This window comes from Moschus berezovskii, chromosome 4 (genome assembly GCF_049115385.1).
Source record: "Moschus berezovskii isolate FMDL1 chromosome 4, NW_MosBer_1.0, whole genome shotgun sequence".
NCBI lineage: Eukaryota > Metazoa > Chordata > Mammalia > Artiodactyla > Moschidae > Moschus > Moschus berezovskii.
The window spans coordinates 100,852,311-100,875,683 of NC_142463.1; the positions used below are offsets into that span (position 1 = coordinate 100,852,311).

General features: G+C 48.1%; 1 protein-coding gene across 2 annotated transcripts; it reads left to right on the forward strand.

Annotated features, from left to right (window-relative positions):
- Positions 1 to 1,359: 1,359 nt before the first annotated feature.
- On the forward strand, positions 1,360 to 20,395 carry ANKRD35 (ankyrin repeat domain 35). 2 transcript variants are annotated; one of them, XM_055403333.2, is made up of 14 exons: positions 1,360 to 1,687; positions 7,404 to 7,534; positions 8,588 to 8,676; positions 9,050 to 9,114; positions 9,944 to 10,001; positions 10,178 to 10,248; positions 10,553 to 10,659; positions 11,327 to 11,511; positions 12,434 to 12,471; positions 12,627 to 14,642; positions 16,914 to 17,003; positions 17,238 to 17,303; positions 18,088 to 18,185; positions 18,738 to 20,395. In XM_055403333.2, exons 1-13 carry the CDS (start codon positions 1,649 to 1,651, stop codon positions 18,145 to 18,147), a joined length of 3,015 nt encoding a protein of 1,004 aa, XP_055259308.2. In that variant the 5' UTR covers positions 1,360 to 1,648; the 3' UTR covers positions 18,148 to 18,185; positions 18,738 to 20,395. The 2 variants fall into 2 exon arrangements, with proteins under 2 accessions (XP_055259308.2, XP_055259307.2); XM_055403332.2 differs by having other exon boundaries at positions 18,088 to 18,148.
- The last annotated feature ends 2,978 nt before the right edge of the window (positions 20,396 to 23,373 follow it).

The window sequence follows — 23,373 nt, forward strand, 5'->3', positions numbered from 1 at the left end:
CAGCCCACAAAGGGAGATGTATATCCTCAAAGACTGGTTCATCTCATTCTCTCTCCACATGATTAATATTTTTCTCTACCTAGAGATCCCTCTCCTCTCTACTGGTCAGCTCCAGGATGGGACTTTCTCTAATCCCAATTTACTCTTCTACAAGCCTGTTACCTCTTCCTTTGAAGCACAGCCAGTTTGAGAAGCAACTGTAGAACAACAGGCTTGCTTCAGACACATAGAAAGGTGTCGCTTTCTTCTCATTGTTCCTCCTTTGTTCCTTCATTTATTATTTTTTTCATTCACTCATAAGACATTAAGCACCTAATATGTGCTAGGCAATGGGAATAATATAAAATGCAACTTCTACCATCAACAAGCCCAGTCTAGTAGGGGAAACAAGCATGTAAACAAATAATGGCAAATACAGAGAGCTGGTTGCTAGACAATAGTCACACACAAGAAGTGTGTCACATACAAGAGGCATACTTTTTTTAGGTGGGGTTGGCAGGACTTTAAAAGTTTACAGAAAAATTTTGTGTCTTGAGGGGCCACCAAATGTGAAGGACCACCAAGTGTAAGAGGAGATATTCCAGGGAGGATTAATCACCAGCTGGAAAGGGAACTGTAGTAGATTAGAACAGCCTCAACATTAGGCTATTTGTGAAAGTAGTGAGAGATGAGACTTGAGAAGGTGGGGCGCGGCTCCTAATAAACATTGTAAATTACATTGAGAACTCAACTTTATTCTGTAGGCTTTCATATGCACTTGAGTGTGCTCTCTTTGGCTGAAGGAGAAGAGACAGGTAGACTGGCTGCAACTGACCAAGCATGAACAGCTGAGAATCTGAATTTAAAGGGCAGTGGAAATAGAGAAGACAGTTTTGTGAGTATTTTTGTGAAAGGGTATGCTAAAAAACAAAACCTTCCTCTCCCTATGCCTTTTTCTAATTTAGAGATGTGTTAGGATATTATGCCTGGTCCCCCTTCTTCAGGTTGTTGGTGGGTCATCCTGTTCAGTCCTTAGCTCGGTACCACAATCTCCTGCCGTTTCCAAAAGGCTCTCTTCAAACCCTTTTTTGTGCCTGGGTTTTGGGCCGCGGAATGGAGGGAGGAAGCAAAGGTAACTAAGTTGGCAAAAGTCTCTGGATAGAATCAAATCGTCGTCTCGAGCGGTTAAATGCCACAGTTGCTAAGATCCGAGCAGACGCGGAGACCTCGTGTTCGTGCTTGGAGGGGCGGGCCCGAGGCAGGGCTTGAGGGCGGGCCCGCAGCGTGGAACTGCGGGGAGGGGCGGGGCCAGGGGAGGAGTTTTAGCTGGAGCCGGTGGCGTCCCGTTTGGGATTGAGCAAGTCAGAGCTGGGAGCGGGTTCGGCTGGGGAGAGCGAGGTTTGAGACCAAGCTCGCTTCTCGGGCGGAGACTGCAGGACTTCGGCCTCCGCAACAGCCGAGCAGGGCTGGGAGAGGGGCGGAGTTTTAAGCCCAGCCCTCGGGTTCTAGTCTCTGATTGAACGCGGTAGGTCTTGGGGCGGGTCTGGGGCGGATCCCGTTCTGCATTTGACAGCTCTCTAACACAGCTGCAGCCGAGTCCTGTGGGTTCAGGAATCTGTGGCCCGGCTCTCCGCGCGTCCCCGTTCCCCGCGTGGCCCCGGTCCCGGCCATGAAGCGCATCTTCTCCTGCTCCAGCTCACAGGTGGCGGTATGTGCTAAAACGTCTGGGAGGTTGGGCATGGGGCTGGGATCCAAGCCCTGTGGTGACAGAGTCGAGTCCCGACTCCACGCATCATGGCCTTTTGTCTCTATCCGACTTTCTAGCTGTTCCACTCCGTAGTGCAGGCCTCCAGCCCTGCCTCCCTCAAGACCCTGTCCCTTAGCCTCTGACTTGCCTTCCTAACCTCCGCCCTCCCCAAGGTTCTTTCCCTTGACCCTTTCTTCCCCTTCTAGAATCTACACCCCAACTTCTGATATGTTCCCTGCAGCCCCTGGTTCTCTCGTAAAGGCACTGTTTTCTACTTCTACCCTATTTCCCAGTACTGAACTGCCATCAGGCGTCTGTCCTATCCCCAGCCTGGGCTCAGTCCCAAGCTTCTTTCTATCTCCCAAGTGCTGCCCCACACTCCATTTCCCAGCCCTGCTCTATCCTCACGACCCTGCACTCCTCTATGGTCCTATCCTTGCTCTCAGTCCAACAAGTACTTGCAGCCCTGTGCCTTCCCTGGCCCTTCTTCATAGTGTTTTCTGTCCTTGTCCCCATCTTACCCCATACCACGTCCACTCCCATTCTCTCATCGCCACCACTGGCTCTCAGACAACAACACTCCAAACCTCTTTCCAGTTGGGACTCCCGCAGCATCAACCTTCTCCTATTCTCCCCCTTCAACCTCTGCCCGTCTCTGTCCAGTGGTGGTTCAGCTCCCTGATCTCTTTCTACCTGCTCTCTGTGGGTTAATCTTGCAGTCCAGTCTGGCCACACTGACAGGCACTGCCAGAGGAGGCACAGTTGCCTGGCTGCTCCCCAAGGAATGGGTAAATTGTCCGCAGATTCCACTCTGGCCAGTTCACTGCAGTGCCTGGTCATCAGACGGGTTCTTGGGTCAGTCAAGGCCTTTTGCCTGCTTCTCCCCAGAATCTTCCTTCATTCTAAACCCTCACTCAGTTGTTCAGGGCTCGTACTCTGCTTCCTTTGACTCAGCTGGGGAACGGTGATGGTTAGAGAAGAGGATAAAGTAGATTCACTCTGAGATTTCCTAGAAGTCAATCCCCTCCCTTGACTCCCAGAACAGAGGTTCTCCCAGAGCAGGACACAGGGAGAAAGTCTACAAAAGGGAGTGGTTAAGGGAGGGTATAGGTGATTCTTTTCTGAAAATCTCTTACAGACAGACCTCCTATCAGGGGATGAAATTTTCTGTGGACACTGAGATGGTGGCTCATTTAGAAGTAATGTGGCCAACTACCTGTAGTAACATTGCTTAGACTAACTTGACTTAGTGTTATTCATTGAGCAAACGTGAGAAATGCTCAGCTTCTTCTGCATGAGCAGGTCACAGAAATCTGAAAGCAAGCTATGAGGCAAGAGTAGGTACTCTGTTGAGGCCTGTTCTCATCCTGCTTACGTTTGCTTCCCCATTAGTTTCCATGCATTAATCAACCAATCAAAAGGCATTATTGAATGACTATTAAAGGTACCAGAAACTGAGGCAACCCAGAGTGTCTTAACTCATGATGATTTTCTTTTTCACATGGACTCTTCTTTAGCTTCTGAAAGTCCTCCACATTGCCCTTCCCTTTCAGGTTTGTGGAGTCTGCCTGCTCCTTAGGAATGGGGAAACTGTTTCATTCTTCCTGATTCTCCAGTTGTTGGTCCATGCCTCCTTTTCAGGAAGCTGGGGTCAACAATGGGGTGAATATTGAAATTGGAAAGCATCCCTCTGTCCTCCTTCATCCCAGCTCTACAGAGGTTTGGCCATGAAGAATTTCTACCCATTCGAAACTCTTCTTAGTACAACAAGATTATAGGTAGCAAATTAGATGGATTTAGAACTACTTAGCTGGAAATAAAACTGTTTATTGGATCCCAGTCAGGGTAGGGATCCAATAAGACTGAAAACAGACTAGTTTAAGCTGTAAATTGTTTCCTCATGAAACTTCCCCACACTTCTCATGATAAATTCCTCCACTCCCTGGGTGGCTAACCACTCTGAACCAGTTTGTCAGAGAAGTAGTGTCACAGCCTTCCTGACCACTCCCAAAGCCTAGCTTCCTAGTCATGGCAGAAGATTGCCCCTTTCTATCCTCTCTCCAACCCCTGGGTTCAATGTACCCTCAAACTGAGATGAGAACTGAAGAATCAGTGATCATTTAAAAATTAATCTAAGTCATCCAGAATACATATAGGAAGTTCAAGAAACAAACAAAAACTTAACTCCTATGATCTCATTTTGTTTTAGTCCCAAGGAGTGTCTTCCATGTTAGCTTACTCTGCTGATGTAGGAAGTAAACCAGAAACTAGCTTTAAACAGTAGGCACTGAATCAAGTTAGAGAAATGTCAATTGCATTTTATCATTTTTAAAAAAACTATTTATTCACTTATTTGACTTCATCAAGTCTTTGTTGCAGCATATGGATCTTTGATCTTTGTTGAGGTATGCAGGTTCTTTAGTTGTGGCATGTGAACTCTTCGTTGTCATGTGGGATCTAGTTCCCTGACCAGGGATCAAACCTGGGTCCCCTGTATTGGGAGCACAGAGTCTCAGCCACTGGACCACCAGGAAAGTCCCTCAATTGTGTTTTAAAAATAGAGAGTCAACTCCTGGTTTCTACAGGGCAGCAAAACCATTTCCATTCACCCATCCTACACAGCAGTAGCCATTCTGTCTACTGTTGGCGTGTTTCATCTTCATAGGATGCTCATGGGCACACAGCCAGAGATAAGAATAGGCTGCAATTACTTCTACAAAGGCACCCCTAGTCTTGGCTACAGAAATACAAAGCTTATCCTTGTTTTCAAGTCTACTAATTAATTTGGTGATTGCTCCCTTGAGGCTGTAATGGTTATTCAGTGCCTCTTTCCCAAGGTGCTGGGGTGAAAAATAGACTAGATCTTGGAATTCAGATTCAGAAGCATCCTTCTGTGTTTTTTTTTTTTTGGCCACACCATGCAGCCATATGGGATCTTGCTTCCCCAACCAGGGATTGAACCCATGCCCCCTGCATTGGAAATGCTGAGTCTTAACCACTGGACAGCCAGGGAGGTCCCCCTGTTCTTCACCCTAGCTCTTCAGAGGTTTGGCCATGAAGAATTTCTACCTATTTTTAATTCTTCTTGGTATAACAAGATTATAGAAAGTAAATGGGGGTAGATTTTAAAACTTTCTAGCTGGAAAAAGAATTATCTTCATTGCTAAGAAATACCATTACCATCTATACAGCTTGACTATTGGCCAGTAGGAGCAAGAGCTCTTCCTCCCACTCCCCTGGATGGAGAATTCTGAGCCCAGGAATATCCAAAATGTGCCCAGCAAGTTTGAGAAGGATAGCGATTAGAACTAATGTTTATTGTGTACCTCCTATGTGACAGACAGAGCTAGGTACTTTATATAGTGTTATTTTATTAGGAAACTGTGGTTCAGAGAAGTTGTTATATGCCTCAGTTCACAAGGATAGGAAGTGTTAGAATCATAATTTTATTTTTTTTTATTTTTTTAGACTTAGCAGGTATTTTTGTCTATATGACATCATATCACCCAATAAGAAGGTGAACGTGTCTTTTGTTTCCTGTGGGTCTATCCATCTTATATGTTATAGAGTACTTTCTTTGGGGCAATGTCTGGTTTTACCAGTATGTAAATTGTGAAAATCCTTTATTTTCTCTTTTTCTTCCTTAATTTCTTTTTTTTTAATTGGAGGCTAATTACTTTACAATATTATATTGGTTGGTTTTGCCATACATTGAAGAATCATAATTTTAAACAGAGAACTTCAGATTGAGGTCAGCTAATGGTGGTGTCCTGTGGTGGAGGTGCAGTTCTAGCTCTCTGCCTTTTCTGAGGGTGACACAGCCCCCAGGGGACATTGGATAATATGTTATTACATCTCAGTCTGTTGAGCAGTCATTTTGCTTATTTTGTCCTTTGAGAATTAACCTGCTTGGAGACTCTTCCTCTTGCAGGGATTAGTGTCTGAACGTGGGTGGCTTTACCCTAGAGGCGGTCTTAGACTGTTTATTTGAAAATAAATAAACCTCCCATAGCTCTGTATTAATATGACCTGGTGCTGAGAACTAAGATAGGGCATGCAGTGGCCTGGGTTCTAATCTCAATTTTACCACTATTCTGTGGTGTGCCCCTGGACAGTTATCTAACCTCAGTGCACTTCAGTTTCTTCTCTGTCTACTAGATAAAATAATACCAGCCCTAACTACTTTCCAGGAACGTTGAGAGGCTAATTGAAATAGCACTTAAAAGGGCTATGAGGAATTACCTCAGGAGTGTTACCTCGGGATCCATTTACCTTAGATAATTTTATGGTGTAGGCATTTAAAATCTTTCCTGTTCTTGATTAATAATTTGCCCTGGCTATGTAAACAGTATTTGAAACTGAGCTGGCTTCCAGAGACTCTATTTTTCCCACCTCCTCCTATGGCTTCTTTCTTGTTTCCATTACACCTCGTAAAATGCAATGTGCCACCACCAATCCCCCACCACTTCCTGTTTTTGTTAATAAGGATGCCATATACTTGTAAGGCTTTTTACAGTTTACAAACAGATTTTATATACATTAGCTCATTTCATACAACATGATGAAGTAGTAATTAGTTTCCGCATTTTACAGATGAGGAAACAGGTTAGAGGTGTTCAATGGCTTACTCTAGGTCACAGAGCTGAGGAAGTGGCCGAACCAGGCCCTGAACTTAGGCCTGCTGACAAATATTCGCCTAGGGCTCTTTTCACCATTCCATAGATTTCTGTATCCCTTTCTCCTTTCCTTTCTCTTCTCTGGAGCAAATAAGGCTTTTCTAGGCTTTCAGCTCTGGGTGCTTTTACACAGCTCTTTCATGCCCTGTAATACTTCAATTACTGTAATTACCCCACCACCTGAAAAAGTCAAGCTAGTATAGTAAAACAATGTATGCCCAGGTGTGGCTCTTGTCTGGAACAGCTGCTGTCTGCCAGGAAAATGAGGAGGGACGGCAGGGTGGAGGAGGGCAACTGTCTCTCCTGCCTCCTCCAGCCTAGCTGGAGACCTATCTTGGCCTTTTGGTTGGTGTTGCCAGGGAAGGGGAAGAGGGACTAGCCGAAGGGCCTGGATATGAGAGGGGGAAATGGAAACTTTGTGCTTCTCCTCCAAGTTTTGCACCCCAAAGCCAGTGGGTAGAGATGGTATGGCTAGGTACTTAGACTCCTAACTGTCACCCAAACTAGGTGCCTTGATTTCTCAAATATCTGAGAACAAAAGCAGCACAGGGGTTGAGAGGCAAGGCAAGCCCAAGTCTGGGATGGTCGGTGTGCTTCAGTTTGCTCCAGCAAGACCTAATGACCAAAAGGGGAGGAGTCAAGGTTAGGACTGCTTGGAGGTTGTGCACCTAAAAATAATCACAATGCTGATTAAAAAAAAAAGACATTTGAAATACTAGCATTCAGGACTCAAACAATGGTTTTTAATTCAGCAGTCCCAGCCCCTTTTGGTCCAGAGCAGGCAATAACTGGCAGTAGTCCCCAGTGGCATGTGAATTGGTGGAATATTGAAGTGGCCCAACCATGAAGCATTCGGTGACCTAGGGTGAGTGACTTGGGGAACACTGAGAGGACCTCAGGGATGTCCCTTTTCCCTTGCTTGGCCTCCTCCTTGGTCTTTTTTTCCTTCTTCGGCTCTACCCCCACCTCTTATATTCTCACAATGTGTTGCTCTGGTCCAGGTGGAGAGATGGAACCGCCGTGATCAGAAGCTGCTGGAGGCGGTGCAGCGGGGGGACGTGGGACGCGTGGCTGCCCTGGCCTCCAGGAAATCTGCCCGGCCCACTAAGCTAGACTCGCACGGCCAGTCCCCGTAAGTAAGTTGTCTTGATCCCCACCTTGGTATGTGTGTCATGTTCAGGTGCCAAGTTGTGTCTGACCCTTTGCAACCTCATGGACTGTAGCCCTCCAGGCTCCTCTGTCCATGGGATTTTCCAGGGAAGAATACTGGAGTGGGTTGCCATTTCTTTCTCCCCCTTGGTATGTGGTTCTCTTTAAAAACCTCAAACCTGAATATGATGTAAACTAGGAAACATCTATAACTTCAGAGCTCTTTTTTGTCTTAATTAGCAAGTATATTAATAAATCTTCACTACTTCTCAAGTGCTGCACAAAGTGGGGGAAGAAGAGATTGTCATTCAGATCCTTACACCACATGACCCACATCAGCAAAACTGACCGAGAAAGGAATAAAGCCATGAAATAAATGGAAAACTGAAACATACACTAAGTAGGGTATTTCTTCATTGCACAAGTTGGAGGGTATGTATGCTTGAGAAACTAGGAGTACAGTGATGGCCATGAGCATCGTGTGGCTGGAAGAGGTGATTAGTACAAGAGGGATATTATTCCTTGTCTCTGCCCAAGTCAGCCTGCAAATGTCCAGCCCTCTGCTCTGGCCCACTCTTTCTGTGACATTTCCAGTTTGCTAAGGGTATTGGGCTCAGAGTGACAGATGTGTTCCCTGGACACCCTGAGATACTCAGATTGTTTAAGACCTATAGCTCTTCTCTCTACCTTTGCTTCTAGCCTCCTTCGACGTTGTAACAGTAGGCCATTTACACAGGCTTCTCTTTCTCAGAAGGTCAGGCTAAGGGAGCTTCCCTTTCTGCCTTTGGAATTGGCTTTGGGGTGATGGAACATAGCAGGCAGGGCTTAGAAGATTCTCCCAGGTGGGGAAGATCCCCTGGAGAAATGAATGGCAACCCACTCCAGTATTCATGCCTGGAGTATCCCATGGACAGAGGAGCTGACAGGCTACAGTACATGGGGTCACAAAGAATTGGACATGACTGACTGAGTAAAACTATTGCTCATCTTTATGAGGTCCCTTTATCTTTCTGCCTCCTGGCCTTGACTCTGGCAGGTTTCATCTGGCCGCCTCCAAAGGCCTGACAGAATGTCTGACTATACTGCTTGCCAACGGGGCTGACATCAACAGCAAGAACGAGGACGGTGAGTTAGGCTGAGCACTGGGCCATGCTACTTGCTTTGCCCTTTATGGCAGCAGTGAGGGGGCGGGGCGGGGCAGTGCTGGGCCCTGCTGGGCGTTCGAGCTGTAGTCCCCCCTGCTTCTCTCCTTGTAAGTCCCAGCCAGCCTGCTTTCAGGGGTTCCCCTCCTTGTAAGCTGGGCCTACCTCACGCTCACTCCCACCTCCACTGTGGGTACCAGGCACTTGGGGAACAGGAATTTCTGGCCCCATGTGGCTGAGAGTTTCTCTGTCTAATCTCCCTCTGATTATCTGTGCGTCTCTCGCCTTACCTCCCTGTGAGTCATCAGCAGCCATGGGGCCACCTACCCGCTTTCCCTGCTTCTTTCTGTTTCTAGGAAGCACCGCCCTGCACTTGGCCACCATTTCTTGCCAGCCACAATGTGTCAAGGTCCTGCTGCAGGTAAGAGAGACCCCCGATACTACTCCTGTGAAAGGAAGAAGTGGACCCAGAGACTCCTGACTTTGTCTTGCCCTCACCAGCAACGTTTGGTCAAATGTATCCCTCACATCCCCAGTCAGAGAGCTGGTAATCTCTCATTCATTAATTTGTCAGTATTTATTTAATATCTGCTATGTGCAGGCACCCAGCTTAATGTTGCCCTCCAGAGCACATCAAAAAGCAGCATTGCCAGGGACTGACACCCAGTCAGTCAATATGAGTCTATCAGGTTTCACCGTTGGCAGAGCCATTGCGGAGACTGACTGCTTGATGATGGGCGGGTGGAAGGATGGCAGAGGTGTTCATGTTAAACCCACAGTCTGCTGTCTGTTCTTGAGGAGTTTGTAGTCTAGGAGTACAAAGAGAAATATACATGTGAAATGACATGTAATCAGTTCAGAAATAAGCTTCTCAAAGTTCAAAAGGCCCAGTTCAACCAGGCCACTGTGCCCACGGATATTCTGCTTTGTTCTTCCTAGCTCTTTCCAAGATTCTCATTTATGATCCTAAAGTATCAGACATGGACTCAGGCATTATTGTCCTTAATGTGTTTATTTACATATAATCTGATTTTTCTTAGGCCCTAGGTTTATCAACCAGGGCTGAAATTCAAGGCTGCCTATAGTCTGCAAGGAATAAACTGGACTTGCCTAGTAGTTGGCCATAGCCACGATCCCTCTGTCCCTCCCTATAGCACGATGAAAGCGGGTTTTATAACAGATACAACAGGGTGGGAGATGACAGTGTTAACACCATGCTCCATGCTGCTTCCCTTTGTGACTGTTTGCAGCATGGTGCCAATGAAGACGCTGTAGATGCAGAAAATCGTAGTCCATTGCACTGGGCAGGTGTGTGCCAGGGAACTAGTGGGAAACGGGGCTGCTGGGAGGGAGGGGAGAATAACGTTTGGGGGGAAGGGCAGGCCAGAGTTGACTGCTGAAGGGTTGGAGAGGATACTGCAGCGTGGTCTGAGAGGTGCCCTTCCGGCTTCTGCTTAACCCAATCATCCTGTAACCCCCCGTAGCCTCCTCTGGCTGTGCCTCAAGTGTGCTCCTCTTGTGTGATCATGAAGCCTTCCTTGACGTCCTGGATAATGTGAGTGTTGGCAGGCCCTATACAGGGAGGCTGCTGCTTTCTTTGAAGTTAATTAGCTAAGTTCCATGACCAGGGGTTGTGTGGCACCACCTCTTCTTCCTTCTCCCTCTGCCCCTCCTCCTTTTCCACACAGAGAGGTTAAGGCTTATCTTCTGGAGAGTCCCCAACCCTCTGAGAAGGAGTATTTAGCCCCAGGATTGGCGCTTTTTCCTGGATAGGTGTGGGAACAGGGGAGTTGGTAAGACTGTGTCGAAGCCCTGTTTCCCCTGTCTCCTCACGAACCCCGTTCCCACAATCTATGCAGGATGGACGTACACCCCTAATGATTGCCTCGCTGGGCGGCCACGCAGCTATCTGCTCACAGCTACTGCAGAGAGGTGCCCGGGTTAATGTCACCGACAAGAATGACAAGTGAGCCCTCTATCACCCCATCCCATGTCCCGACCCTGACAATCTAAAAAGGAGCCACTGGGCAAAGTGTGTGTGTGTGTGTGTGTGTGTGTGTGTGTGTGTGTGTGAGAGAGAGAGAGAGAGAGAGAGAGATGGGGAGATTGCTCTCTGTTTTCTTGGGAACCTCCTTCCTTCCCAGTGGTGGTTCAGAAGAGCCCTGTTTGTGCTTCACTGTTTTCCTCTTGGTGAGTTTAGAATGTTTTCCTTATACTTTCCTATTCTGCTGCTGCCACCATCATCCTTCTAGCATAGATGACTCTGGAAGTAGAATTAATACTCCTGGAACCACTATTTTAATTGACTGGCTTTCAAACTATGTTCTAAGACATAGAATCTGTTTACCCAGTAAAGAACTTATGTAGAACCTCAACATATAAAGCAGATGAAAATGGAGCCCCTCAAATGGGCTCCCCGCTTTCTGATGTCACAGCTCCTGGAATGACATCTGAACAGTTCTGGTCTGGCCTAATGTTTTGTCACTGACTGGTGACGGTCTGTGGTTCTCCTGACCACACTGAGTGAGAGCTGACCTTGCAAGTGGATGTTTTTTTTGTTGTTGTTGTTTTGGAAACCAGGACTCCAGGATGTCATGAGAAAAGCCTATGCTCACATTTGTCTCACCCCACAGATCGGCTCTGATCCTGGCCTGTGAAAAAGGCAGTGCTGAGGTGGCTGAACTGCTCCTGAGCCATGGAGCAGATGCGGGGGCAGTGGACAGCATGGGGCATGATGCTTTGCATTATGCCCTATGCACACAAGACAGGACACTGTGGAGGCTGCTGCGGCAGGCCCTGAACCGGCAGGGCCGAGGGGGTAAAGCCAGTCCGCTTTTGTGACTCCAAGATGCTCCTTGATAGCCTCAGAATCAAAGAAACTTCTTAGAATCCCATTTGTTTCCATGGAAACAATGCTACTGCTAAGTCACTTCAGTCGTGTCCGACTCTGTGTGACCCCATAGACGGAAGCCCATCAGGCTCCCCTGTCCCTGGGATTCTCCAGGCAAGAACACTGGAGTGGGTTGCCATTTCCTTCTCCAATGTGTGAAAGTGAAAAGTGAAAGTGAAGTCGCTCAGTCGTATCCGACCCTTAGCGACCCCACGGACTGCAGCCTATCAGGCTCCTCCATCCATGGGATTTTCTAGGCAAGAGTACTGGAGTGGCTTGCCATTGCCTTCTCCGAAACAATCCATGTGATAAATAACTGTCACTTTAGTGGAGAATTTACTTATTTATTGCTTCTGCTATGAGATGACTCCCACTTCCCAAAAGCAAGGTCACAAAATTCTTTAATGCAACCTTGTCTCTCCCTGAAGGCAACTCTGGCTAGCACTTTTGCTAGCATTTATGAGTTGGAATTGTACATCTATTTGTGTGATTTGATGGTCAATCTGTCTCTAGCCCCTACTGTACTGTAACCCCCTCAGATAACCTCCTCTGTTTTGCTCACCATTGGCTCCTGGTTTCTACCTATAACAGTGCTTATTGGCACAGTGTCCAATACATAAGTGAGTGAAAGAAATAAATGAGCTGACATATCTCTGGGACAGGGAACCAACATTGCTGGCTACTTAGAGATCCATCAAATAGGGGTGGCTTCTGGCACCAGAAAGACACGTGTGGTTAAGGATGAACACTGAGGGGCCACTCCTTTCAGAGAAAGTCTAAAGCCAGAGTGTGGGCTAAAAGCATGTGGGCCCTGTCTCCTCTCTCATTTCCCCCATGTCTTTTCATGTAGGTCAGGGGCCAGTTCAACACCTGGATTCTGCATTCCAGGTAAGACCCTAAGCACCTCCTCCTTTTGCTTCTGACCCACCCCAGTCCTTCCCGTTGGGATGTCTCCCAGGCAGGGATCGTTGGGGCATCAAGACAGTCTAAGAGAAGAAAGGCTAGCTGCCTGGCTTGACGTCACTGTTCCTTTTTCTACATAGGCCTCTCCCTCTGAGCCTGAGGTGGGTGCTCCACCTAAGAGCCCATGGAGAGCAGAGCCTGAGGAGGAGCAGGAGGAAGAAGAGGACGAGGATCCACGTTCAGAGGAGTGGAAGTGGAAGTATGAAGAGGAGAAGAGAAAAGTTTCTCAGTTGGAGCAGGAGCTGCTGCAAAAGACGGAAGAGTGCAAGGCTCAAGCCACAGCTTACCTGGGCCTGGAGAGTCAGATTCAAGAACAGGTGCGGGAGCTGGGGCTCCTCCTGTCCCAAGAGCCCAGAGCTCCAGGGGACCAGGGCTCTAGTCTCCGGCCTGGAGGAGATGGCATGGAACAGGGTTGTGCCCTCAACCTGCTGGCTAAGCACATACAAGAGTTGAAGAAGCATCAGCAGGCCACAGCTGCAGCAGCAGCCAACCCAGTATTAGCTTCCAAGAAGGCTGAGGATTCAGTCCCAGGGGAGATCCAGTATGAAGCCCAGGTAAGGTCCCAACCAGAAGAACAGGAGCCACCCCAGAGCCCAAAGTCTGAGACTATAGGGAAAACCACGGGACAGCAACTGACCAACAGTGATGGGCAGGCCCTTTGCCTGGATCATACTGACCAGCTGTTTGCTGGCTGGAAGGAGAGGCCCCAGGCTCCAGGGGCTGAACCCACAAGCACAGTGGCTGAGCCAGTGGGCACAGCAGCCATGAATCAGCTCCTGCTGCAGCTGAGGGAGGAGCTGGCTGCAGTGTGGCGAGAAAAGGATGCAGCCCGGGGGGCTTTATCAAGACCCATCTTGGAGGGAGCTCTGGGGACACCCCGGGCTGAGGCTGCAGCAGCTGCCTGGGAGAAGATGGAGGCCAGGCTGGAGCAGGTGCTGGTGAGACTGGATCGGGCAAAAGCGGGATTGCAGATGAAACCTGAGGCCCCCGCCCAGGAGCCCAGAGAGGGAGCGCCCAAGTCAGGCCCAAGGGCCATCACCCAAGAGGATGAAGAAAAGGAGAAAAGCTTCCCCTGGGCCCGGGGAGAGCCTCTAGGGGCTCCTGGAGGGGACCAGATGCCAGGAGGAGGCCAGGCCAGGGGACAGCTGGAGAAGGAGGTGTCCGCCCTGAGACTGAGCAACAGTAACTTGCTCGAGGAGCTGGGGGAGCTGGGCCGGGAGCGGCAGCGGTTGCAGGGGGAGCTGCAGTCCCTGAGCCAGCGGCTACAGCGGGAGTTTGTGCCCAGGCCAGAGGCGCAGGTCCAGCTACAGCAGTTGCGGAGGAGTGTGGGGCTGCTGACAGATGAACTGGCCCTGGAGAAGGAGGCCACCGAGAAGCTGCGGAAGCGCTTGGCCTCCCAGAACAGAGGCCTCCAGGGGCTGTGGGACTGCCTGCCCCCAGACTTGGTAGGCCAGGGGAGTGCACGCAGTGCAGCCGCCGAGCCCCTCGAAGACCTGCAGGCCTGCATCAGTGCCTTGGTGGCCAGGCACCGCGAGGCCCAGCAGGCGCTGGCCCGGCTGGAAGAGGAAAACCAGCAGCTGCGGGGCTCCCCTTCCCGCCGTGGGGAGCCAGGCGGCTCCTCGGCGGCCTCGGCCTCCCCTCAGGTGGCGGCTCTGGAGCAAGACCTGGGGAAGCTGGAGGAAGAGCTGCGGGCGGTTCAGGCCACGATGAGCGGGAAGAGCCAGGAGATCGGGAAGCTGAAGCAGCTGCTCTACCAAGCCACCGAGGAAGTGGAGGAGCTGAGGGCCCGGGAGGCGGCCAGCCTGCGGCAGCACGAGAAAACTCGGGGCTCCCTGGTGGCCCAGGCCCAGGCTTGGGGCCAGGAGCTAAAGGCTCTGCTGGAAAAGTATAACACGGCCTGCCGGGAGATGGGTCGGCTGCGGGAGGCGGCGGCCGAGGAGCGGCGCCGGAGCGGGGACCTGGCTGCTCGCGCCGCGGAGCAAGAGCGCCAGGCCGGAGAGATGCGCGGACGCTCCGAACAGTTCGAGAAGACAGCAGAGCTGCTCAAAGAGAAGGTGGAGCATCTCATCGGGGCTTGCCGGGACAAGGAGGCCAAGGTGAGCAGGCCAGACAGCCAGCCGAAGGGAGTATCGGGGCCGTTTCAGCGTGCTTAGGGTCTGCGGCCCTTAAACTGGGGCTTTCCCGGTGGCTCAGCGTAACGTATCCGCCTGCAGTTCAGGAGCCGCAGGAGACGCGGGTTCGATCCGTGGGTCAGGAAGGTCACCTGGAGGTAGGCATGGCAACCCACTCCAGTAATCTTGCCTGGAGAATTCCATGGACAGAGGCACCTGGCGAGCCACAGTCCATGGGTCGCAGAGTCGGACACGACTGAAGCGACTTGGCAGGCACGCACGACCTGAAACTATCTTTGGCCAGTCAGATTAATAGCCCAAGCAGAACACCAGTCAATTGCAAGGACCACACAATGTTCTCCTGGGTCTGAGGGGGTTTGGAGTTGAAAACTGGAAGTAAGGTATAAATTCAAGAGAGAAGGGAGCTCAGGGTTCGGAAGCTCCCCTCTCACTTCAATCAGAGTAGGTTCTTTTACAAAAGTTTCATTGGCAAAGAGGGTGCCATGCACAGGATAAAATTTGAAAACCATTGTGTTAGATACTCGAGTTTCCTAACGATTGCTCCAAAAGTGAATATAAGTCTATATATTTCTAAAAGACATGTTTTTATGAATTCTAAAAAAATCATTTTACAAATGAATTTAGTAATTCTAGAACTACGGAGAAGGCAATGGCAAGCCACTCCAGTACTCTTGCCTAGAAAATCCCATGGACGGAGGAGCCTGGTAGGCTGCAGTCCATGGGGTCGCTAGGAGTCAGACATGACTGAGCGACTTCACTTTTACTTTTCACTTTCACACATTGGAGAAGGAAATGGCAACCCACTCCAGTGTTCTTGCCTGGAGAATCCCAGGGATGGGGGAGCCTGGTGGGCTGCCGTCTATGGGGTCACACAGAGTCAGACACGACTGAAGTGACTTAGTAGTAGTAGTAGTAGAACTACTTGTGCAATGAGTGAGTTCAGACTTATTAAAATTTGTGTACATGATCACATTTAGAAGGATTAAAAACTATAGGGAGTTACATTTGACAGAATATAAAGTACATACACGTAGAAGGAATGTTATATAGAATAGGAATCAGTGTGGGGTGGGGCTAATTAAAGAAGGAATTTTATGTTGGTGTTGAAGATGATTAGACAAATGAGCAAAAGAAAACAGTGTAGTGGGCTCTTAATTGAGATTGTCTGTATTTGAATTTCAATTTCAAAACTGATTGAGGGGCTTCCCTGGCAGGCCAGTGGTTAAGAACTGGAGCTTCCACTGCAAGGGGCACAGGTTCAACCCCTACTCTAGGAACTAGGATCCTTCATGCCATGAGCAGCCAAACAAACAGAAAACAAAAAACCCGAACTGATTGACCTCGGATGAGTTAACTAAGCCTCAGTTTTCTCGTATACAAAGTGAGGATAATAAAAGTTGTTATGAGGATTACATTGAATAAGATATTACATTTAAAATACTCAGAAAAATTTTTGGCAAATGGCTGCTGCTGCTGCTAAGTCACTTCAGTCGTGTCCGACTCTGTGTGACCCCATAGATGGAAGCCCACCAGGCTCCCCCGTCCCTGGGTTTCTCCAGGCAAGAACACTGGAGTGGGTTGCCATTTCCTTCTCCAATGTGTGAAAGTGAAAAGTGAAAGTGAAGTTGCTCAGTCGTGTCCGACCTCTAGCGACCCCATGGACTGCAGCCCACCAGGCTCCTCCATCCATGGGATTTTCCAGCAAGAGTACTGGAGTGGCTTGCCATTGTCTTCTCCGTGGCAAATGGCTAATACCCAGTAAAAGTTAGCTACTCCTGCCATTCCTGCCACCATTCCTATTACAGCTGGTTATCATTAACTGCATTTGTGTCTCAACCTCACGAACCACAAAAACTCATCTCAATTTCCTTCAGTGGTCACCAGCCAGAAGACGGTCAGGATTCAGTAAGGAGCTAAGAGTGTGGACCATGAGTTCAGAGAAATCTTGATTCAAAATCAAATCTTGATTTTGTCACTTATTAGCTGTGTGAGTTTGACAAATTACTTAACTCCGGCTCCTTATCTACAAAACGTGAATGATAATACTTCCCTCAGTGAAGTATTGTTTTTCTTAGAACAGAAGAGTTGTTTTGAGGATTAAATTAGGCAATGTGTGTAAAAGCACATGGCAGATATTAAATATTCATAAATGGCAACTGACCTTGACTTTGAGTGGTTCTGGGGTAGGAAATGACCGGGGCCTCATTGCTTCCCTTCGTTTCCTTTTGGCCTCAGATCAAGGAATTGTTGAAGAAGCTGGAGCAGCTTTCAGAGGAGGTTCTAGCTATTCGGGGAGATAATGCTCGCCTTGTCCTACAGCTGCAGGTATGTTTGATCCTCGGGAGACGGGCACTGCTAGAAAGGAGGGTGCAGAGTGGTAGTGATGTGTCTGTGGGAGAGATTCTGGGGATCCAGAGGCCCGGCCAGGCAGTAGTCTAGGCTGAGGCGCTCATGGGCCAAGGGAGCCCACCTGCCACAGCCGACCACTTCCCTTTGTTGTTCCTCATGCTTGGGGGAGGAGGGTAAGTCACATGACCTCCCACTGATGCTTACTCCCAGGATTCCCAGAAGAACCATGAAGAGATCATCTCTACCTATAGGAAGCATCTGCTGAATGCTGCTCAGGTGAGCCTGGGGGGAGGTAGAGGCAGAGAGCTGGGCAGGGGGCATTGCATTTGGCGCCTCTTCTCTTAACTGCAAAGACATCATCTCTCAGAAAGCTGGACTTTAAATGTTCCAGTATCAGGTTTCTGGACCTCATGAGGCAGATCAAGAGTATGAATGTGAAGGGAAGAGGTGTTTGCCCCTCCTTTCCAATTCTCTGACTGACTGAAAGGCTTTTCCTGTCCCTATGCCCTTTCTTGGGGATTTTCCCAGGTGGCGCTAGTGTTAAAGAACCTGCCTGCCAATGCAGGAGATGTCAAAGATGAGGGCTTGACCCCTAGGTTGGGAAGATCCCTTGGAGAAGGGCATGGAAACCCACTCCAGTATTCTTGCCTGGAGAATTCCATGGACAGAGGAGCCTGGTGGGCTACGGTCCGTGGGGTCGCAAGAGTCAGACACGACTGAAGCAACTTAGTACACAGAACATGCCCTTTCTCAGTTTCCTCCTGAGCCAGCTTATCCCTCACCAAGGAAGAAGAGGTGGGTGGCTTGCTCCTTTATTAGGAACAATAATAACTACAAAGAATTGAACATTTATTTTTGTACCCGGTGCTCTGCTCTGTATTCACAATTGTAACCGTCAGAGCAGTCCTGAAAAGTCGATGCCATTATCTTCCTTGTAAAGATTAGCAAACAGCTATGGAGAAGTACTAAGTGAGGGCACATAGTAAGTTGCATTCTATCGCAGAAACTCTCCCTCTCATGTTCTGTTCATCTCCTTTTGTTTCTTTCCTGCCACCTACAGGGCTACATGGAACAGGACGTGTATAATATCCTCCTGCGAATCCTCAGCATACAGGAGTGAGGTAACCCATGTCCTGAAGAAAATGGGATCTCTCTGTTGTGAGTTATGGGCTCAGGGTGATGAGGGAAGGAGCTTGGGAGAAAGGGGGCTTAAGGATGGAAATTGGAGTCTCCTTTTGCCCCAGGTGATAGCTGACACTAGGGAGATAGAGTGGGCCCTATCTTGTGAGCGCATAGACTGTTTGAGGTGAGGTCATTTGAGAAGACATGATTTGGGGAGTGCCTGGGTGGAGTCAGGAGTCAGTGAGCAGATAGACTGAAGGGGTCTGACTTACAGGATAAGAGATGGAAAAGAGGAGCTGAGTGACTTTCCTAAGGTCTGGGATGGAGAGAAACCAGTGAAAGATGAGTGATGGTGGGTCAGTGATGTACAGCTGTTTCCTAGAGTGGGATTCTACAGATTCCAGAATCTCCTTCACTCCCCCACCACTCATTCAAAGTGTAGTCATCCTCTTTCTTTCTCCCGACCCCCATGCAGCTGGCTGTCTTCTCTAGTCTGGATAGGTGAGGATCATTAGCCTCTTGGCATGGGTGGGAGGAGACTGAGGGTATAGAAGTGTGTGCATTTCATCCTTGAATTTCCTCTTTCAGGGAACAGAGCATCCTGGTTGGCAGAGGCTCCATCAGGCTGTGGTGGGTGGTGGGTTGGCCACTGGGGATGGCGTGGGTGGAGCTTCACCTGACATTATGGACCCCAGACCTGAGAACCTGAACCTGAATCAGCATGGATGAGATCAGAGGAGGTGTGGGTAGAAGCCAGCTCTATGGAGAATAAAATGGGAGGCAGGATGGTGTTGGGTGTTATTGTTTCTTCTAAAGGGGGCATGGGGAAGGAATCTTTTTCATTCTTTTTTGATCACAAATGGCCCTGTAAATTAGCTGCTTTCAAACTTTATGATCCAAAGTAAGAAATACATTTTACATCCTGTGTGTACATACCTGAAGTAATATTTACCCTTATTATTTCTATTCTATTCTATATTCCATCAAAACATATTGGTTACATCCACTAATGAGTCAAGACCCAGTTTGAAAAACAGCATTCTCACAGTTGGAAAAACAGCCCTCTGTAAAAATGGATATCAACACTCCTCCTTTCTCTAACATCTGTTTCTTACTGACTGAACAGCTCTAATCTTTCTACTCTGGGACTCCTCAGTCCACAATCTTTTTAAGAAGAAGAGATCGAGAGACCTAGATTTTCTTCAGTATGTACAGTCTAAAATATTCTGTCATATGTTAAACTAGGTGTCTAGATTTGAGGTGCCTGGTCTCATGAAGTCACTGTTCTTTGCCCCAGGTGCAAAGAGGGTTGAAAAATCTGATTCCTGGAAAAGGGATGAAGGGATTCTCAGCTTTGGCTTCTTCCCTCCAGTTCCGTCCTCAGACTGATAAAAATGTATCTCTGGGTCACTACCCTGGCTCTCCGCCCCTTCCCACCCCTCCACCAGTCAGAGGGCTAGGTGAGAGGGAGGCGGTCAGTTACTCAAATATCTGGAACTGCGGTTCGGTGGCCCCCACATGGATCCCTCCGAATTCCTTCTCTCAGCCCGCCCCCTGCTGGGTTACGCTGGGTCAGGCGGCAGCAGTTTGGCAGTAAAGAGACTGGACTGAGAGAAGGGTGGGGAGGGGCTGTCGTCGAAGACAGGGGCCCACGCAGGGCTGCAGAGCCTGTCTCCAGGGTTTGGCCAGGAAAAGGGCAGCTATGTAGATTAGGTCCTAGAGAAGATGAGGTCAGTTTCAGGGTTTATGTGGATGGGCACAGGACTGCTTTAAGGTTGGGAGCATGAAGAGAGGAGGAATTGGTGGGGAAAAAGAAGGGTGCAGTTGCCAAAAGAGCATCAGAAGGTCAAAGTCATTTCTATTAAGGGGACCAGAACTTCTCTTTTCCTTCCTGCCCTTCGAGTTACCACAGAATAGAAAAGGAATATTACATTCCTTATTGTATATGCAGTGTGGGGTGGGAAGAATGAAGAAACTGCTGAGAGAAGGGTCCAGAGACGGGGAGATCATTTTGCTAAGTTCGAGTCAGAAAACAGTTCTGGTAATGGAAGTCACAGCTTTGGCTTCCTTTGGGGTTCCTGGAAGCTGATCCCAGGATGGCTGAGCTGTGGGAATGGTCAGTGATGTTAATAGCAACACAGAAGTAGAAACTTCTCCAGCCATGGATCTTCCTAAGCAGTCTCACTTTATATAACCCCATAAACTGTTACCCCAACAACTCAAGCCCTGAAATTTTCCTTGATTTCATAAATAAATCTTTCTTTCTCAAAGTAACCCTAGTCTTAATGTTCCCGTCTTTCCTCCTGGACTGTCTCTTTAGTAGAACTTCAGTAGGGACTTAACTATTCCTGCTTCACTTCTCTCTCCTTCTCCAGATGGGGTGGACGCATGAGAGGAGGTGAAGCTTGGTGAGCCCTGATGGGGTCTGAACCCCAGACCATGTTTTTGAATGCCCTCGATCTGAAACTTGGTTCTGATGTGCAGTTCACCTCCTTTGTCTGGTCACATAACTTTATAACACTGATGTGAAGAGGGTCTAGTAAGTGCCAGGCACTGGGGATGGAGAGAGCTTGCAGGCAGGATCAGACCCAGGAGCCCTGGTTCCTAGTTCTATGTTATCCTATAGGGATGCTAGAACTTAAAACGGCAATGAACTTTTTTTTCTCCCCTTGTGAATTTGTTTTTCTTGAGATATAGGGGATGGGTTGGGGAATATCTCCATGAGTTATGCCCCATCAGGGAAATGTCCATTCTAATCTCCTTGGGATAGCTTTTGGAACTTTTTCTTGGAGCTGCTGCTCTTGCTACTGTTACGGAGTCCAAGTTCACTCTGATTGCCACATGTCAGGCCAAGGACTCTGAGAGACAAGATGTTGAGGCAAGGAATTTTATTTGGAAAGCTGGTTGACTCAGAAGATGGCAACATCTCAAAATAACCATCTTGTCCTGGGTCTGGATACCAGGTTCTTTTATGGATCAGAGATGGGGGGCAGTGGTAGGTGAGGAAACAAAGTAAAAAAAAAAAAAAAAGGCCATTAATCTTGCAAATATCTCCTAGAATGGCAAGCCTCAGGCAAGGGGATGTGTTAATTTCTCTCTTCCTGCAATCTACAGGTGGACAGGGTTATGAACAAAGGTACTTCTGCTTAACAGTGAGGCAGAGGGGCAGAATTCTCTGAAGTAGGGCTTTGTGTATGATTACAATAACAAAAACAACGGAAAGCAAGTCAAAGAAACAGTTCCAACATGGAGTCAGAATTGACTTTTCCCTGCAACACTACCAGCAACCTCTTCAAGTCCATTGCTGAGCAGCTCCTCCTTGGAAGAGCATTTCCTCTTTTTCTTGGGAATTCAAATTAACTATTATAGGAGATCCCTCCTTTATTAAATTACTAGCAATCAAGGTGAGGTTGACTTTTTTCCTTTATATTTTTATAGCTTTATTGAGATATAACTGACATACAATAAACTGCATGTAAAGTGTACAGTTTGATCAATTTTGACATATTTATATACCCATAAGGGGCTTCCCTGGTAGCTCAGCCAGTAACGAATTTGCCTGCAATGCTGGAGACCCCAGTTCGATTCCTGGGTCAGAAGGATCCCCTGCAGAAGGGATAGGCTACCCACTCCAGTATTCTTGGGCTTCCCTGGTGGCTCAGACAGTAAAGAATCTACCTGCAATTTGGAGAGACCTGGGTTTGATTCTGGGTTGGGAAGACCCCCTGAAGGGCATGGCAACCCATTCCAGTATTCTTGCCTGCAGAAACCCATAGACAGAGGAACCTGTGGGCTATATAGTCCATGGGGTCGTAAAGAGTCGGACACAACTGAGTGACTAAGCACAGCACATACACCCATAAAACCATCACACCATCAAGGTGATGAACATACCCATCACTTCCAAAGACTTTCCCCATCTCTCTTTCTTTAATCTTTCCTATTCTCCTTCCCCTGAAACCACTGAAAATTCTAGAAGATACAAACTAGTCCACAGTAACTTTTGATTTGTTGCTGTTGTTCAGTTGCTCAGTCCTGTCCAACTCTTTGTGACCCCATGGACTGCAGCAGGCCAAGTTTCCATGTCCTGCACCATCTCCCGGTGCTTGCTCAAACTCATGTCCATTGAGTTGGTGATGCCATCCAACCATCTGTTGTCGTCCATCTCTGTTGTCCTCTTCTCCTCCTTTTATATAGAGGACTTAACAAAAAATGAGCTCAGGGCCTGATGAAGACTCAAGCGTTGGAGGAAGCAGTTGGGATTTAGAACTAAATATTTGAGCTTGAGGTTCCACTACTGCTGGCAGCAGAGCAGCAAGGAAAGAACCTGAATGTCAGAAGAGGGTAGACATCCTCCCTAGGGACAAAATCCACAAAGTAGTTGGGCATGGTCCACTTCAGCAGGTACCTGGGGGTGTTGGTAGGCTGGCACCTTCAGTCTTACAGTTTTGGGGTCTCATGGGAAGGGTTATATTGAAAGTAAGCAAAATGAGAGGATTAGTTATATTGTTATGCCCAAGTCGCACAATCCCCAATAACCACCGCAGGAGCCAGCATCCGATGCAAACGCACAAGGGTTGGTTTATTCAAGCTCAAGCAGGGACCCCTACCATCACCGACGCAGCGGATCCAGATAGAAGCCCCAACTCTCAAAATACAGAGGTTTATATAGTATGTTGCCCGCGAAAGTACTGCAAGAGTTAGCGACTATTGCATCAGCCTAGAAGTGATTGGTTGACCTTTACCCAAAGAGCACTTGGTGCTTTCTGATTGGACTCTTTAAATTTGCTCAACCTGGAGCTTTCTTGTTATTCTCTGATTGGCCCTAAGGAGGGAATTTCCCCTGGTTGCGGTTTTTCCAGGACTCCCTACCCAAGATGGCGTCCACTTCTAAAATGGAGTAACTTTGGTTCTGTGAGTAGCAAGCAGTAAGCAAAGTACAGAAGCAAAAATACATTAAAGGAGCATTAAGTTCTACTATATTATTTACTACTCTTTCTGTATGCCAATTATTGGTTTAACCACGTGGCTACTGCTAGACTGGAAACTCCTGCAAGGATTTTTATGTCCTCACCACCTAACAATCTTTGAACAGTAATCAAATATTTATTGAACAAATGACATTATCACTTAGGTCCCAACCAACTAAGTACAAAATGCTGTGTATTTTTCCAATACCTAGTTTGGGTAAACCGCTCTCAAGTTGGTATTTTCAAGGGAACTG